The 17,669-nt window shown below is 53.3% G+C and overlaps 6 protein-coding genes across 6 annotated transcripts; 2 read left to right on the top strand and 4 right to left on the bottom strand.

Moving 5' to 3' along the window:
• Nucleotides 1–42: 42 nt before the first annotated feature.
• Nucleotides 43–1,611, bottom strand: G647_02203 (uncharacterized protein; the record flags this gene model as incomplete). Its single annotated transcript, XM_008726553.1, has 1 exon — nt 43–1,611. One exon carries the CDS (start codon nt 1,609–1,611, stop codon nt 43–45), a length of 1,569 nt encoding a protein of 522 aa, XP_008724775.1.
• A 1,028-nt stretch (nt 1,612–2,639) lies between these two features.
• On the top strand, nt 2,640–3,650 carry G647_02202 (uncharacterized protein; the record flags this gene model as incomplete). The annotated part of the gene is made up of 1 exon (XM_008726552.1): nt 2,640–3,650. The coding sequence occupies one exon, from the start codon at nt 2,640–2,642 to the stop codon at nt 3,648–3,650; it is 1,011 nt and encodes a 336-aa protein (XP_008724774.1).
• A 500-nt stretch (nt 3,651–4,150) lies between these two features.
• G647_02201 (uncharacterized protein) lies at nt 4,151–4,606 on the bottom strand (the record flags this gene model as incomplete). The annotated part of the gene is made up of 1 exon (XM_008726551.1): nt 4,151–4,606. The coding sequence occupies one exon, from the start codon at nt 4,604–4,606 to the stop codon at nt 4,151–4,153; it is 456 nt and encodes a 151-aa protein (XP_008724773.1).
• A 443-nt stretch (nt 4,607–5,049) lies between these two features.
• G647_02200 (uncharacterized protein) lies at nt 5,050–5,592 on the bottom strand (the record flags this gene model as incomplete). The annotated part of the gene is made up of 1 exon (XM_008726550.1): nt 5,050–5,592. One exon carries the CDS (start codon nt 5,590–5,592, stop codon nt 5,050–5,052), a length of 543 nt encoding a protein of 180 aa, XP_008724772.1.
• Nucleotides 5,593–7,318: 1,726 nt separating this feature from the next.
• Nucleotides 7,319–10,094, bottom strand: G647_02199 (uncharacterized protein; the record flags this gene model as incomplete). Its single annotated transcript, XM_008726549.1, has 3 exons — nt 7,319–9,065; nt 9,115–9,716; nt 9,768–10,094. 3 exons carry the CDS (start codon nt 10,092–10,094, stop codon nt 7,319–7,321), a joined length of 2,676 nt encoding a protein of 891 aa, XP_008724771.1.
• A 1,210-nt stretch (nt 10,095–11,304) lies between these two features.
• G647_02198 (uncharacterized protein) lies at nt 11,305–16,445 on the top strand (the record flags this gene model as incomplete). Its single annotated transcript, XM_008726548.1, has 2 exons — nt 11,305–11,361; nt 11,415–16,445. The coding sequence occupies 2 exons, from the start codon at nt 11,305–11,307 to the stop codon at nt 16,443–16,445; spliced, it is 5,088 nt and encodes a 1,695-aa protein (XP_008724770.1).
• Between the last annotated feature and the right edge of the window lie 1,224 nt (nt 16,446–17,669).

Genomic DNA, 17,669 nt, shown 5'->3' with positions numbered 1-17,669 from the left:
CAGAGTCACGACCAGCACTATGTAACTCGACTCGACTCGACTCTACTCACTCCCTCTCTCTCTCCTCCTCGCCTTTACCATGACATTCTTCTGCTGATGGAACCACCCCCTCCACACCTCCCACTCCCACCGGCCCTTCTCATCGGGCACCAAGTCAAAGTCAAAGTCGCGCAGCACGACGGGCAAAAGCTTGTACATTTCCGTGTTGGTGATGTGCCTCCCGATGCAGATCCTCTTGCCATAGCCAAAGTGCATCATGTGGCGTTCCATGTAGGCCGCGTTCCTGCCGCCGTCGTCGTCACGCAGCCAGCGCTCCGGGATGAACTCCTCGGCGTCGGCGCCGAAGACGTTCCTGTCAAAGTGCACGGCGTTCTGGTTCATGATGACGCCCGTGCCGCCGGGGAAAAACCGGCCGGAAATCTCGACGCCCGGGTGCGGAACCACGCGCGGCAGACCCGTGCCCAGCGAGGGATGCACGCGCATGGCCTCGCGCACGACGGCGTGGAGGTAGGGGAGTTTGACGGCGTCGTTGAATCTCACGGGGTACTTGAGCGCGCCCGTGGCGAAGGCGTCGTCGACCTCGGCGCGCAGTTTCGCCAGCGTGTGCGGGTGCTTGTGCAGGAAGTAGAAGATGGCCGTGAGCGCGATGGACGTGGTGTCGGAACCCGCCCAGATGATGGCCCAGATCTCGGTCGTGGCGTCGAGGATGTGGAAGTCGTTCTTCTCGTCGTGGGCAATGTCGATCAGCTTGCTGAGCGTGTCGTGCGGGTTGTACGGTCTCCCGGCCGCCATGTCGTCGAGCCGTTGTTGCATCGCCTCGTGCGCTTGCTTGATCGTCGTGGAGAAGCCCTTGGCCCCGGCCCGGGTTTCCGGATACAGCAGCTCGAAGAGGAAGTAGAGGTTTCGGAACCCCCATGGGATGTTGTTCAGCGCCGCGATCGGGTTGGGCATGATGTCCATGAGGTAGCACCACTGGCCGTAGTCGATATTGTCTCGGATGAAGCCGAAGCCCCCTTCACGCCCGTAGAACATCTCGCCGATCACGTCAAAGGTGTACTTGCGCAGCCAGACGGACATGTCAAAGGCTTCTCCGCTGGCAGCGAACCGGTCCATCTGCCGGTGGAAGAGCTCAATGACTCGGTCAACGCACGGTTCATACTCCAGCACAGCACCTTGCGTGTAGATAGGAGCCACCATTCGACGGCGTTCCGTGTGCCGAGCCTCATTCCGTTCCGAGAAGCTGTCGATTCGCTTGGGATTGATGTTGGTGATGAAGTTGTCGTAGAAGTCACCCTTTGGGAATTGGTATTTGGGGCCGTAAATGGTTTCGAGCGCGGTGGCATCCATGATCTGCACCTGGTTGGGGGCAATCCTGACGAAATTTCCATACTTTTTGTGGATTGGCAGCTGATGGTCTTGACCCCGGCCATATCGTACAGCGCGAAAGTACCACAGAGTGGTGATCGAGGCCCAGAACGGGCCGGGGATGTCCTTCAACGGGTGGAAATACCGATTGTAGATGACAGTGCCGAGGGCATAGACGACAAGGCCTGCCACCAGAACTTCAACTCCCAAGACAGCTTTGTCGAGTACATATGATAACAGGGCCATCTTGGAGTTGATGGATAGGTACTTGGATCAAACTTGGGGAGAGGGGGGAAGGGTGACAAAGAGAGAGGAGGGGGACCATGGGACAAGAAATAGGAATGCCCACCTTCCGCCTGAAGAGGAGCGAGATTCAGATACCGACGAGATACCCCTCGCGTCCTAACCGGCCCTTCGCAAACGCCAGGTACCCATTGGTACTCATGCGTTGATGGGGTGCATGAGGAATGGGCGGCCGGTACCAACTATCGACCACAGCAAGCAACGACTGGTGGTCACATATTGCGGAGAAGCCCATGTTGCATGAGGACGTACCTAAGCTCTGGCCGGTTCGAAGGAGTATATCAGTCGTCGAGTTACGTGGCATTCTTCAGGACCCTGATAACCACCGAGTTCCTGATAGCGCATCGGACGATGGCGGAGCTTGCATGGCTTGGTGACAAATCCGAGACTGTGTTTCCATTGTGGCGGGTTTTCTGTGCATGAGCACGAGGATCATGTGCTGTCCGTGGCCGGACTGAGAGCTCTCTAAATGCGAGCTGCTGCAGTAAGCCGTGACTGCTATTGGTTTGGGTGACGATGCAAGAGACTGAACTGGGCCGGCAGATGGCACAAATTCCGATTCGTGTTGGATTTTCTCCCAGTGAGGGGCACTGGAAGAACGATCCCGGTAGCACAGAGATATGTTATACGGGCTTCCCCTCGCGATGAAAGCAAGCAATGTTACACAACATGTTTCTGTCAAGCTGTTTTGAATCCATCAATTAGCGAAATGTCGAACGAAACTTAGATGCTCGCCAAGCCTGGCACGTGCATGGCTTTAACGGCGCGTCGGGCCTTTTCCGCCCGGAGCTGCCGCCGATAGCTTTAACTAATTCATGTCAACCGCCCGCCTCGCTTGTTCCGCGCCGAACACCTGTTCCCCCATCCTGAAAGTTGCTCACCGCTGGCCAGCAGGTCCCCTTGCTAGATCCGGGCTCTTACCGCACCCGTGCAGGAACATCCAGAGCTTGGAGCCCGCGTCGCGGTGAACCATGGACTCGCTCGTGCTCGCTCCCCTCGACAACATAGAAACCCACCTCACCGCGCTCATAACCACCCTCACCCAAACCAACACCTTCTCCAACGCGCCCCAGCTCGCAAAGGATCTCATCACCGATGATGACCACCTCACGTCCGCGCTCGCCCTCCTCCAAAGACACCAGCAAAACTACGCCCGGATCCTCAATCTCCGCGAAGAAGTCACGTCCTTGCAGGAACAGCTGAAAGACACGGTGAGGAGATGTGTCGCGTTCAAGACAGAGATTGGCGCGATCAATCCGGCCATTCTTGAAGAGGACTCTGAGGATGAAACTGAGCATGGCCACGGGGGATCCGTCTCGGAGGTGGACTATCACACGCTTTTGACGTTCGCGGCGCGGATCGGCAAACACAACACCATCGCAGCCAAAGAGGCAGAGACAGAAGCTGTGCGGAGAAAGATGGCCGCCAAAAATGCGAACGGTGGCCAGACCTCGACTGACCCTCTCGCGACGCAAGACACGGTAATAGCCGCGACGGCGCCGGACGGCGAACCTGGCAATGAGAAGACCAACACGGTAGAAACCACAGCTGAGCTGTCTCGCATCGATAATGCTATCGCCATTGACCGCGCCCGCATGGGCATGGCCTTCCCCGACGGTCCGTCCCTGCGGATGGGTGCACTGGGTCAACTCCAGCTTTTCAGGGAACGACAGGAGCAACAAGTGTCAGGCGGCGTCGGCAATGAGGACGAAACTGCCAAGCTGGTTCAGGAAGCGGTGGAACGCGAGGTAGCTAGGATTGTGAGGGAAACAGAGGATATCGCGCCTGAGCAGAAGGTGGAAGAAGAGGCCACTGTGTTCCCAGAGAGTCCTATTCTGGGCAGACGGGAGGACCCAGCGACGGCGGCCACGAGACAACCCTCGACCAGCCAAGGGCAAGCTCAAAGACCACCCAACCCGCCGCAGCCAAAGAGGAAACTTGACCTCGACTTTCCTGATAGCGATGACGAAGACGATGATTGAAGAGGTCGCAGTACTCACCATTTTTGCTTCAGAGAAGTCCTGGCAGATCGTGAACTGCTAGAGAGAGGAGACTACTACGACGTCGCTAAAAGCACGGGTGTGACAACATCATTTGAATTGAGCAATTGCCGATTTTGGCAGATGAGAGGAAATACCAGCACCGACGCTGTTTACAACAGCACAGCACGCCCTCATTTTCCTTACTGTGTGTGGTGAGCTCTGGGTTCACTTCGACTGCTGCTCCTTGCCCGGCGCCTCAAGTCGAAACTTGGACTATGATTTCCCATTACCCGCCCAATCTGTCAAGGCCATCTTCATCTCGTGCAATCGCCTAAGCCCCACGTATCGATACAATAAATACCCCGTCTCACCATGAACAGCTTTGGTGCGTCTGCAAGCTCTCATACACTGGTTCTGCTATCGGATATTCGTCCTTCACATTTGCTTCCCTTGGTCACAGCAGGCTCGGAGCTTCCAACAACACATTTCTCGGTTTGCCGCTATCGTTTCGCCTTGCCAATGCTTCGTCGTGTCCTCATCCCGAATCCCTTGACCTCCCGATGCTTCGGTACCACCAAACTCGTGCCTCTTCTATTTGGGTCAAAGTCCTCATCCTCGTCATCGTCATCACCATCGTCTTCAGAAGGCGTCTCACTTCCAATGATATCAGACAGATTGGGTGACTGGGGTTCGGCATCGTCAGCTGTGACCTCGGGATCGTTCAGGACCATGTCGCCTTCAGCGTGGGCATACGAGGATAAGGGCGGAGTAGCCTCGGGGGCGGTGTCGCCCATGATTTCAGTGGTGGTTTGTTGAAGTGCAGCGAGACTTCTTTCGATCATCCCGTTGTCGAGATATGGGGAGTAAGCGGAGGCCGCAGGAGTGTACGCAGCTGCGGACGCTACGTATAACTGTCGAGCTGGCGGACCATGCTGCTGTCGCTCTATCATGCCCATTGGTCGTGGAGCTGGGAAAACATTCTCGATCCTGCCATGAGAGCTCTTGGTCTGGACGTTTTGGTTGGCAGAGAGGGCATACCGTCTGTAGCCGCCTCCCTGGGACAAACTGTCGTGTCTAGCACATTGTTCGGCATGGAGACCTGCAATTCCAGGTCTATCATCCCTGTTATTGCCAGTCGCGAGGCAATAAGTCGGGGCGGGAGAACAAGGGTAAGTGGGTGAGGTTGTTATGGATTCGTCCAGAAAATGCATGCCTCTGGTCGGGGATCCACTGCTGGCGGATCTATTCTTGATGGGAGAAGTATCATGGTCGCTGCAGAGATCAGCGTTAGACCAGAGTCCAGGAGTTTGGATACCGTTGACGGCACTGGCCGCAGAGGCAGAAGTTGACTCCAGGGCTGCTCGCCTAGTTCTGGCTGATACTGGCTGTTCGGTGGAGACTAGCGGAGCAACATTTGCTGTGGAGGCCGGCATGTATAGACCTGGAGAGTGCTCTGCTGCAAGTGCCGGGGAATGGTCTTGAAGATGCCGAGCATCGAAAGCAGCATTTTGTCCCTGCAGTCGAGCAAACACCGCCTGTTGTCTGGTCCGATCGAAAACCGCGCACGCTCTGCTTGCTGTCTTCTTCTGTCGGTCTCTGCGTAATCGGGCTCGTATCTCATCTCTTCAAGTTCGTCTCGCTTCTGTCCCAGCTTCTGCTGGAGATATTCCCTTCTGCGGTGCTCATGGATGTAACTGTGATAGTGCTGCCTCATTACCCAATCAGTCTCTGTCTTGTAAAGAGCGGCCCCCTGGTAAGTCATGGTATCTTCGGGCTTGGAGCCGTATCTCAGGTCGTGAAAGGACTGTTCCCAAATATTGCTCTGTGGCAGCATGGCTTCTCTGGGTGAGAGCAATTTGAAATCGACATGGTTGAGATGGGCATGTCCGTCGTGAGTCGCCCGCGGGTCGACCGCAATATCCGCGACGAAGAGATCTTCCATGATAAAGGCGAACAGTATTGAAGGCCAGTGGATAAATGCACGTCCTCAGTGTGGCCGTGGCGAGGACGAGGTGCGTTGACAGTGGACAAGTCATCCTGCACTGCGCCGCGCGGATGTGGAGTGAAGATGCATTGATCGAACTATCACGCAGGCAGATGGTGAGGCAGATCTGAAAAGCTTTATGATGGTGTGGTTGCCGTGTGTGAATGGCGAGGAAACAGAAGGGCATCGAACGCAGTCAGTAACGACTCACCGCCGTGCTCCTGTCTGCGTCAGTTCAACTTCACCTTCACAACTGGAGCACGCGGCTCTGCCTCGCCATTGACTCAATTTGTGCTTCAGTATCTCTATCAAAGAATGTCTAGCAAGAGCGGGTGGAACGAAATCACCTAGTCTTCTCCATCGTCTTCTACGGGAGTCTCTCCTCAAGCGTGATCGTGAGCACTCAGCTCCTCATCAGACCCAAGTTGCAACAGAAAGCGCCGTCGAAGAGAGTCGCAGTCTCCATGTCAGTGTCTTCGACAGTCACCGTTTCAACTCTTGCCCCGTATCATCGTTCTCTAGACATGAGCTCTTACTAGTGGCACCGTCCTTCCTCTCGCTGACTGTGCACCAAACTGTTGGGCGTCCACCTTCTGGAAGTCTTGCCACAGAGATAGAAGACCAATTGTCCACCACAGGAAGACCAAGAACGACACATCTGTGATGACTAGTGGCACAAAGGTCTGGCTTTCGAATCAGTCTCTTCATGGTCCTAGGAAGGGTGTTTGGACATCTGCAGGGCCAGCTCCAATTCCATCCAGGACACAAGCACCCATAAAGCTTGAATAGTCTTTCGCGACAGATTTCCATATGTCCAAGATCAAGAAGACCCACGTGGAGAAGATAGATACCGGTCAGCGACCGACCGATGTCTGGAGAGGAATCCTGCGTCCACTCAACAAGGACAGGTTTGACAACTGGCGTGATGACTAACCAAAGGAAGTTGCTGAACTCTAGGACATAGGTTGCAGCTCCCGGTGAACTGAACGGCATCTGCCAGGTGGTTATCTCAGTATTTGTTCCTTGCCACGGTGAGAAGGGGACACACATTCACAAAATAGTTCATCTCCATCTTTGATAGAGCGGGAGCAGTATTATGCAAGGACGGTGGAAGACACTTGCCGTCTAAGGTCTTCCACAGTAGCTGACTCCAGTACGAAGAAATCTCTGCTTCCAGGGTCCATGGTATCCGAGGCCATTCCGCTCATATCTGTCGATACTCGGTCAGGATCGGTGCGACATCCATGAACAAAAGATTCTCCTTGGCATGGATCAGGACAACCCAGTCTGAAGAGCCAAGGCGAGGGCTTCATGGACACCACATTGTCGGGTAGGGCCCTCGCGGCTGCCAGTGTTCCCATACCCGAGGAAGACACTACAAGGCGATCGCTGGGCAGAGATCTGCTGTTGTGGCGGAAGAGTACTCCGTACGGTAAAAGTGAACCCGTGCCTGTTCGGCTCGACTCGTTGGCTTTCACCAGGAAATCGGACAGAGGGCGACGTCAGTGAGAGACAGTGTCGTTCGGCGAAGAAGACAAATGCTACAAACTGGTCACACTTTGACAAGGTAAGGTGGAGACATCGGTAATGTCTGTTGATGGTGCTCAAACAGTTCGAAATCGTCGTCTAGATCATTTAATTAAAATAGTGCTATAGAAGATGAAAGCATTGGGCATCTTGCTTATCAAGTGCCTCGCTTCCCCCACCCACTGAAGAAGCCTCCAGTGCTTGCCGATGCCGCATGGGAGGCCTTTGGCACTTCCTTTGTGCCAGGGCTCGGGGTTGATGGTATGGGAGACTCAGAACTGTTGCCTCGCGTGGTAGGAGACGAGTTCGTGCCTCCTAAAATTTTTCGCAGTGCGTCCAGCTTAGCTTTGGTCTCTTCTAGTTCCTGTCTCGCAACTGCTTCGGCGGTCTTGGAGTTGACCAGCTCAAGCAGGATAGCGTCGTTCGGAACAGGCTCATGGTTTTCGGTTGCCAGGACTGCTTGCGTGTTGAGGCTGCTTGATCGTTTTGAGTACGGCCCGACGCTGCTTGACCGATTTGCTTCCGGTCTACCCAGCCTCTCCTCTCTCAGCCCGGAGTTCTTCGGTGGAGGCAGCTTCAGATCCGGAAACTCGGTGACAGGCGTGTACAGGTCAGCAGGTGATTCGGGCACCGAATTGTTTCGAGAGCGCAGTTCACTGACTGTGCGTTCTAGGCGCTGCTTGTCACGGTGAGCATCCTGTATACGAGCTCGCGCATCCCGTAGCTGCTCCTTCAGAGTGTGATGTTCGGCTTCTCGCTCATCCAATTGTCTCATGAGGTCGCGGCACTTCGTTACCTCCGCCTCATGCTTTTCTTTCCACTCTGAAAGCGCATCACGTAGCTGCAGTTTTGATTCATCCACCGACAGACGCTTGACCTCTCCTCGACTCAGTTGTTGCTGAGCCTGGGCCATCACATGTTCTAGCTCTGTGGTGGCTTCTGAGTCGTCCTCCCCAGCGAGTTCCTTGATTTCTGCGGTTTGTGAACGCAGACAATCCAAGAGGGTGCGTGCGATTCGCCGGTCTTCTTCGCGCTCTTCCCGCTCGCTTTGGAGCTCCTGAGCAAGTTCGACCTGCTGCCGCTGGACTTTTGACAACTCGGTGAGCAGCTCTTCAATCTGCTGGTGCAAATCGCGGTTGCTCGAGCTCGGGGTCGGTACAATTGATGACTGGATACTGATGGCAGTCGATAACGTGGCTTTTGAGGGACCGTCCTCTGAAAATTCCGTGGCAAACGTACTCGCTTCAGAATTGGTGGTCTCAAGCGAATTTAGGGTCGACGTCAGACTCTGGCCAGAAGAAGACTTTCGGATCGAGACATTGTTTGCTGGAATCGTGAGGCTGAGGTTCTGAGACCTCGATGGTGCATGCGACGACCCGGCCCAAAATCTGCCCAAGAATGAGGCTGCGGCACTCTTCAGCGATGGCGCTGTTGTTATGTTGTGCGACTGTCTGAAGCCGGCTTCCAGGGTTTGCAGAGACTCCTGGCTCACAAGTACGGTCAGAGACACAAAGTCTGCGACCAAATCGTCGGCATGTTGTGCGTAGGTATCCCATAATCCTCGCGAGAGTAAAAATTGCAAGGCGTCTTCAAACTCCCTGAATGCAAGAAGTTTCTTCTGATTTCGTTGCATCAAAGATAGTGCTACCCTCATCAATGTCTCCGTTGCCCCTTCGGATAATATGACATCGTAAATGCGTAGTAGCATAGGGAGTGGACAAGTGACGGCGAAAAATGATAGAAACCACTGGGATACATAGAGTGGTTCGACTTTCAGCTCTTCGAGATGAGCCGCAAGCTCTGGCAGGTGTCGGCTGAGTAGCTGCTGGAATTGGTATATGCGAAGATGAAGTCCGGACAAATCAGGGAGATAGCACGAGCGTAGGTCGTAGTTCTCCATGAGTCTGCGTCTGATCAGCACTGATTTCCGGTGGAAATGCCTTCGTCACATACCTGACAAGAATGCAAAAAGCCTCCGGCTCGCTCATGTGCATCAGCAGAGGTCCAACGACGAACCCTAGGCCTTGACAATATCCGATCTTTTCGTCGTACAATGAAAACGATTTCAGGACTTTCCCAAGCATGCGCTGGCCATCGCCATCCTTTTCCCGAAACATGTCGACATTTGGGAAGCTGCGTCCCACGTCCTTGCCGATCAGACCATCATAGGGACTCGGCTGATTCGACAACCGCTGATACTCGGAGCGTAGGAAGCCATCATGTGCTCGGGCAATGCTGGGCCACACAACACCCCTCAAAGGTGGTGGGACACCTCCTCGGATTTTGTTGGAAGTCAAGGTCGGCAGTCGCTGGGCTGTTTGGGTGTAGTCTTGGACCAAAGCTGCCCAGAACTCTAGCTCGGTCATGGGTGGCGCAGGCAACAGCGAGTATCTCAGTGACTGAGGTTGAGGACCGGTGACCATTCTCTTTAGCTGGTGCATGGATGGTGGCCGGGTGTTTTTCCGCGGTCGTGAGGTCGTCGAAATGCCAGCCTTCGGGTCAACGGCCAATGCTGCGTTCTCCTTCTCCAGGCGTGCCAGGAGCAAGGCGGTAGACTATGTCCACAGTTAATTGTGTCAGACGCGTAGGGGGAAAAGCAGTCTCACTTCGTCTGTGGCGTCATATTTGGCCTCTTGTTCTTCGGTCTTCTCCAGGCCTTCCCAGTTGACTGAATTCATCGAGATGGAGCTTTCCGAAGTTCTCGACGACGACCGACTCGAACGGGTAGATGGAGAGTCGCTGTGAGGGACAGACACCTCCTGTGGGACATCACGTTCGTCGATGATATCAAGGTCAGGGTCGAAGGGTATGTCGGAGAGTCGTACCGACACCATCGAGCTGCGTGGGAGAGGCACATTTTCCGGTTCGACGTCACTGTCGTCCTCCGCTACGTGCTGAGAAGGAAGGTTGCAAGCAGCGTCAACGTCTGCCATCTTGGACGATACTGTAGAGTCGCATACAGGCAGGCTGCTTGTGGCCGAAGCAATGGGCAGTTGGGAGGCGGGGTGGTAGAGAGGCCGGGCAAATGAGTGAACCCTGGCGGTGGTTGGTACTTTTCCAGCAGCAGCGACGACACTCGCTGTCAACGACTACAATGAGAGGCTGCTCGCGAGGTCTTCCAGCGACCGTGCGAGGGGCGTGTAAAACAGTAAAGAATGGACGTCGTCGAGGACAATGAAGGAGGTGGAAGTGAGCACGGAGCGCCGACTGAATGTTTGAGCAGTGCCAGAGGCAGAGGCAAAGCCAATGCAATGCTAATCGCCAGTGGTGGTGGGCCAGGCCGCCAGGGGCTTGCGGAAACTATGGGTTTGGCACTACGAGTAGTACAGTTCCCAGTAGCCCGTCGTGCCCCGCTTACGCCTGTTAAAGTGGCAGCGCCCAATGCTCGGTCGCCCTCGGTTCACGCAATCTCGGCTGGCTGCATCTAGCAATGGTAGTCTCGCAGTATCTGATCGGCATTAAGTTTGCACGCACGAATGGACTGCCAGTTATCATATGAAGGCAACGCTTGTTGACCTCAAGGAGGCGGTTGAATGCGGCAATCCCGCTGTAACGTACGGAGTACACAGTGGTGTGGTGGGTGTCTGGCCACCGCCCTGACATATCTGAGGCACCAAGTGCTACAGCTGCGACCAATACACAGTGACTTTGTATGATAGTAGGAGACACGCCATCACGCGATCACTTGAGCCAGGGCATGAAAAGCACAGAGAGGGTCCCAGATCCAGAATTATATCGGAGCAGCGCCGACGAATGCATAGCCTCATCCTTCAGTCACGTCTACTCTGCATCGCAACCCTTCCTTAGACACCATGTACGTGATCGTCATGATGAAGAAAAGGTATGGCGTTGTGTATGAAGTACTCCGTCGTGCATTCCAAGTCAAGACAACTCCCAGGCAGAGAATAATGTGTCCAAAGACGGTTAGCCCCAAATCTTCCAAAAGTGGCTAGCCCTGCACGCCGTGACGCGACCTGTTAACAAACAAACAATAGCGACACCACGCGCTGTGCAGGTCTCCTCGACGCTCCACAGTACACTGTCGACTTCCCTCAAGACGAATGTACATCTAACAATCCTCTACCAGCCCACTGTCGGGGCATACAAACATCTGAAGGGCCTCACTCGCCGCTCACCTCCAGCATGGATGACTCCATGTTCGACATGGAGGACGGTAGTTCAGACTTTGAACCTGTCACCGTGAGTCTGGGTCGCTAACAGTTGCGAGCGAATCTATTAACATTGTCGCCTAGAAATCAAAGCCCAAAGCTGCAAAGAAATCGGCGGATGCGAAACCTGCGGCCAAAAAGGCAGCTGCTCCGAAGGCGAAACCTGGTCCGAAGCCCAAGACAACGGTCCCCAAGAAGCGCTCTAAGAAAGACGCGGAAGATGAGAGCCTGGTCAGCGACGCGGCCGATGCCTTCGATGATGAATCCCTTCTTGCAGATACCCCTCCCATGGCAAAGAAGGTCAAGCCAAACCCGAATCCTGTCAAGGGGAGCCACAAGAAGCCTCTAGGTGACCTCGTCAACGAGGCGATTGGGACAGATGGCGCAAACGATTCCCCGCAGCCACAAAGAAAGAAGCGCGTCTCTGAGCAATACCAAAAGCTCACGCAGTTGGAGCACATTATCAAGCGTCCTGACACATACATTGGTTCCGTCGAACGTACAGAGAAGCAAATGTGGGTCTACAATACTGAGCAGGACTCGATGGAGTTTCGTGAGGTCTCATACGTTCCCGGCGTGTTCAAGATATTTGACGAAATCTTGGTCAATGCCGCAGACAACAAGCAGAACGACAAGAACATGAACGAGATTCGTGTAACCATCGATCGCGAGAAGGGCGAGATCAGTGTCTGGAACAACGGTCGCGGCATTCCCATCGAGATCCACTCAAAGGAGAAGATCTACATCCCGGAAATGATTTTCGGGCACCTTCTCACTGGCTCGAACTACGATGACAACGAACAGAAGATCACCGGCGGCCGAAATGGTTACGGCGCCAAGCTTGCCAACATATTCAGTACAGAATTCACAGTCGAGACATCCGATTCGAGACAGAAGAAGAAGTACAAGCAGACCTGGACCAAGAACATGTCTGAGATGGGCAAGGCGAAGATCACCGACGCCAAAGGCGAAGATTACACCAAGGTTACCTTTTTCCCAGACTTTGCAAAGTTCGGCATGAGCGCTATGGATGATGACTTGGAGGCCCTTTTCAAGCGTCGTGTGTACGATCTCGCTGGCACTTGTAAGGGTGTCAAAGTGAAACTCAATGGCTCTGCGATCCCAGTCAAAAACTTCAAGAAGTATAGCGAGATGTACACCAAGGCCATCAAGAAAGAGCGTGGCGTTGAGGCTGCTAATGATGCCTCGGATATCATCACTGAGTCTCCCGACCCTCGTTGGGAGATCGGATTTGCTGTCTCAGACGGCTCTTTTCAGCAAGTCTCCTTTGTCAACTCCATCGCAACAACCTCCGGAGGCACGCACGTCAACTATATCGCCGATCAAATTGTCAATCGCTTAATTGAAATCGTGAAGAAGAGGAACAAGGGTGGCGCACAATTGAAGCCGAATCAGATTCGCAACCATATCTTTATCTTTGTCAACGCACTGATCGTCAACCCAGCCTTCACATCGCAGACCAAGGAGCAACTTACCACGAAATCTAGCCAATTCGGAAGCAAGTGCCAGATCTCCGACGAGTTCATGAAGAAGGTGGCGAAGACTGAGGTCATCGAAAACATTCTCCATTTTGCTCAGCAGAAGGCTGATCAGATTCTCAAAAAGTCTGATGGCAGCAAGCGCAGTCGCATGAACAACCCGAAGCTGACTGATGCGAACAAAGCCGGCACCAGAGAGGGTCACAAGTGTACACTGATCCTGACTGAAGGTGACTCAGCCAAAGGCCTGGCGATGGCAGGACGATCCGTTGTAGGCCCAGATTTGTTCGGTGTCTTCCCACTACGTGGTAAGCTACTCAACGTCCGAGATGCTTCGGTCGATCAGATCTCGAAGAATGCCGAAATCCAGAACATCAAGAATTTCTTGGGCCTCCAACACAAGAAGACCTATACTGATACAAATGGTCTTCGTTACGGTCATTTGATGATCATGACCGATCAGGATCATGACGGAAGTCACATTAAAGGGTTGCTGATCAACTTCCTACAAGTACAATTTCCCAGTTTACTCAAGATTCCAAAATTCTTGGTCGAATTCATCACTCCCATCGTCAAAGTTTGGAAGGGCGACCCCAAGAATCCGACTCAGTCCCGGTCGTTCTACACCATGCCCGAGTACGAAGCCTGGAAAGAGGCTCACAAGCACGAAAAAGGATGGGAGAACAAATACTACAAGGGGTTGGGTACAAGCACCACCGAAGATGCGCAGCAATACTTCAACGACATCGATAAGCACCACAAGGAATTTGACGTAATGCAGGACGAGGAAGCGTCCTTGATCGAACTTGCTTTCTCCAAGAAGAAGGCAGATGAACGCAAGGAGTGGCTACGACAATTTAAGCCCGGCACATACCTCGACCATACCACCAAGAGCATTTCGTACACTGATTTTGTTAATAGAGAGCTGATACTGTTCAGTATGGCTGACAACATTCGATCCATTCCTTCTGTTGTCGACGGCTTGAAGCCCGGCCAGCGGAAGGTCATGTACGCATGCTTTAAGCGAAACTTGAAGAAGGATATGAAAGTCGCTGAACTGGCAGGTTTGGTTGGTGGAATGACAGCTTATCACCATGGCGAGGCTTCTCTTCAACAAACGATTGTCGGCTTGGCTCAAACCTTCGTTGGATCGAATAACATCAACCTTCTTGAGCCATCAGGCCAATTTGGTACTCGAAACCAGGGAGGAAGTGACTCTGCAAGCGCTCGTTACATCTTTACGCGCCTATCACCTTTTGCCAGGAAACTCTTTCACCAAGCCGATGAGCCTCTTCTCACGTACAATTTCGATGACGACAAAAAGATCGAACCGGAAGTTTATGCACCGGTCGTCCCCATGATTCTTGTCAATGGCGCGGATGGTATCGGAACGGGCTGGAGCTCCTCGATTCCCAACTACAACCCTGAAGATATTGTGGCGAATCTGAAGCGCAGAATGGCTGGGGAGGACTGGAAGCCCATGCAACCATGGTTCCGTGGATTCAAAGGCGAGGTCAAAGAGACAGCCCCTGATCGTTTCCAGTTTAGCGGTATCATCACGCAGACCGGTAACACTGAGGTGGAGATTACCGAGTTGCCCATTCGCACTTGGACACAGGATTTCAAGGACAAGCTCGAGGAGATCATCAAGGCAGAGAAGACTCCGTCGTTCATCAAAGACTATAAGGACTACAACACCCACGACTCTGTGCACTTCATCATTCAGATGGATGAGAAACACATGAACGCCGCCATCTCGGAAGGACTTGTAGAGAAGTTCAAGCTCACCAAGTCCGTAGCAACGTCGAATCTCGTTGCATTCGACCCTGAAGGCCGTATCACCAAGTACGCAAATGTCGAAGCCATCATGGACGAATTTTACAGCTATCGCCTGCAGCTGTACGCCAAGCGGAAAGAGTGGCTCTTGCAAGAGATGCAGAAGGAATTGAGGCGGTTCACCAACCAAGCTCGATTCATCCAGATGATCATTGATGGCAAACTTAGCATCTCCAAGAAAAAGAAGGCCGTTCTCATTGCTGAGCTCCGAAAGCTTGGGTTCGATGCGTTTCCCAAAACTCAAGATGCCGCCAAGCATGGCGAGGAAGAGCCTGTTGTCGAAGAAGATACGGAAGATGATTCTGTCGATGCCAGTTCCTATGACTACCTTCTTGGCATGCCCTTATGGTCATTGACACAAGAACGTGTCGAGCGGCTACAACGACAGATTGGTGACAAAGAAGCAGAAATTGATGTCTTGATGAAGAAATCCAAGGAAGATCTCTGGAACCACGACCTCGACGAGTTCATTGCTGAGTGGCGGTTCCAACTGGAGGACGAGCACAATCGCAAGCGTAACATCCGGAAAGGACGGCGTGTCTCGAAGAAATTTGCCACCGCAGCCACTACTAAGCCGACCGCGAAGAAGCGAAAGGGACTTGGCGACGCTTTGGACGATGATTCTGATTTTGAGGCGTTCGTGCCCAAAGCGAAAAAGGCTGCGCCAGCTCCAAAACCAATCCAGCCTACAAAGCAGCGCTCTATCGCGGCGTATGTTGCCCCCAAGACGAATGCTTTGAAAAGTGCGTTGGAAAAGAGAGCATTGTATACTGATGGTTCCAGTGACCCCATCGAAGAACCTGAAACGGACGCTGCGAAGCCAAAAGCTTCCAGCGAAGCGAAAGGCGCAAAACCCGAATCGGATGCCGATGCTGCTCTCTCGAAAGCTGGCAGTCGGCAGTCTCGTGCTGTCACCAAGAAGCCTACCAATTACGCTTTATTGAGTGATTCGGACAGCGACAACGGAGACGGGCTACTTGCCGACCTTGGTGACATGGTCAAAGGGCTTCCTAGCAACCCCACCACTGATAGTGGCAGCGAAGCCCGAGCTCTCTTCTCGAACTCGGTGTCTCGGCCAACCAGCAGTCACGGTTACAAGCCCATTTCCAAACCCGTTGCAAAGACATCAATGAATTTGTCAGATGATGAGACCGACTACAAGATGTTGGCTCCTCAACAGTCTCCAAGACGGTCCATCATTGTGACGAACAAGGATGACACGAACGTCCCCGAAGAGTTGGATGATGTGATAATCCCTGCGAAAAAGCCAGTCACGACGAAGGCGAAGAAGACAGTTAGCGATGATAGTGACAGCGACGCCGTCCTTCCGAAGCCTAAGAAGTCAGCACCTGGGAAGAAGGCTATCAGTGACGATAGCGACAGCGATGTGGTCCCGTCTAAGCCGGCTAAAAAGGCTGTTTCCAAGAAGACGGTGAAGGATGAGCTACCCAAAGCAAAGAAGCCGGCTGCGAAGAAAGCTGCTCCGGCAGCTAAGAAGGTTCAGCAGTCCCCGGTTGCGAAGGCCTATGCAAAGAGATTGGCGAAGAAGAAGGTGGTGGACTCGGACGACGAGATGGATGCTTTGGCTGACGATATTCTGAAATCGCCCTCCGCATCGGATTCAGATGAGCCTGTGGCCAGCAATCCTGCACCGAGACCGGCGAGACGAGCGGCGACGACGAAGAAGGCGATGGCTTATACATTCGACGATGACGACGATGAGGATGGTGATGCTGGATTCCAGGATGATGGTTCCTCCGCAGCATTCTCAGATGAGTAAATCTTATGTTCTTAGGGCACGCATACTGGGAAAGGGCAGAGACCCGAAGACAATGGCGTGCTCCAAGATTCCCGACAGAGTTTCCTTTTGGCAAGAAATGCAGTGGCTCAGCCCTGTCTGATCGGAGGTATCATGCTGTGACGATGGCATAGACTTGGCTTTAATATGACATCTTGAGTTTCGCTACTCACTTACTCTGAGACCTGCTTGTCCATGGACTTTGGTTGACATCCGCCAGCACAAATCAAGGAGGTTTTGATCGATCTTGTCGCTAACATTACGTCGCTAACAGCAAGGTTCCCGCGCCCGTCCCTTCCGACGGATGCACCTCGTGGCTCTGCCACTTTCAAGTCATCCCACGCTTGGAGCGTCTAGAAACAGAAGTCATGCTGTTGTGTACCTGTTTGTGCATGTCTTGGCATGGGTGTTTCTTTGTCTGTTCGGTAACTATTGCAAGGCTGACTGAATAGTGGACCGATTGTGCAACGTACCAATGCAAGGCACCGCGGAGGAGGATGGAGCCGCATGACCATCCGATAACAGCAGTCACGGTAACGTGGTGAGTCCTTCCGAAGGGAAGTTTTTGCAGGCTGATGACAGGTGGTTGTCTTCTCAAAGCTTCGTTCTCGGGCGGCCGATACAGTTCGAGGGCAGCTGCAGACGACGTCCGAGGCGATGCCAACCTATCCTCGCTTTGTCAATCCGCCTACCCGTTAGAGGGGATGTGGTGAATTCGACAGCGTCAACCGGCCCTAATTCGTGCCTTGCAACGCAGGCTGTCTTGTTCATTGGGGTCAGGGCAAAGCCGGACACTTGGTTTGCTGTTGCTATGCTTGATATCCGGCCTCCCAGAGTTGAAGCCCAGCCAACTCGCCTCTGCGTCGTTCCGGAACCCCAGGAACGACTTTATTCACCGCTAATCCAGCGTGTAAGCCAGATCCAACACCATGCGTTCTTTGATTCGTCAACGTTGGACGAATCTGGACATACCGCCTCGTCTACCATCTGGCCTAGACTGGCAGTCTGCCGCAACAGCTGCAGGAGTTCGAAGATATGCTGCCATATCTAGGTCTTTCTTTGTATGCGAATGTCGGTGTGTGGATCGGGTACAATCGTTTCCTCCAAAGCGTCGCTGTTTGTAGGGCTCAAGGCTTTGATGTTCCTTGTTCTTTAGGTTGCTATTTGCCATCTATATCAAGCAAGCCCTAAATCATCTTCCCAACC

This window comes from Cladophialophora carrionii (genome assembly GCF_000365165.1).
Source record: "Cladophialophora carrionii CBS 160.54 unplaced genomic scaffold supercont1.2, whole genome shotgun sequence".
NCBI lineage: Eukaryota > Fungi > Ascomycota > Eurotiomycetes > Chaetothyriales > Herpotrichiellaceae > Cladophialophora > Cladophialophora carrionii.
The sequence above is the reverse complement of the archived record's forward strand: the minus strand, read 5'-3'. Positions and strand labels throughout refer to the sequence as shown.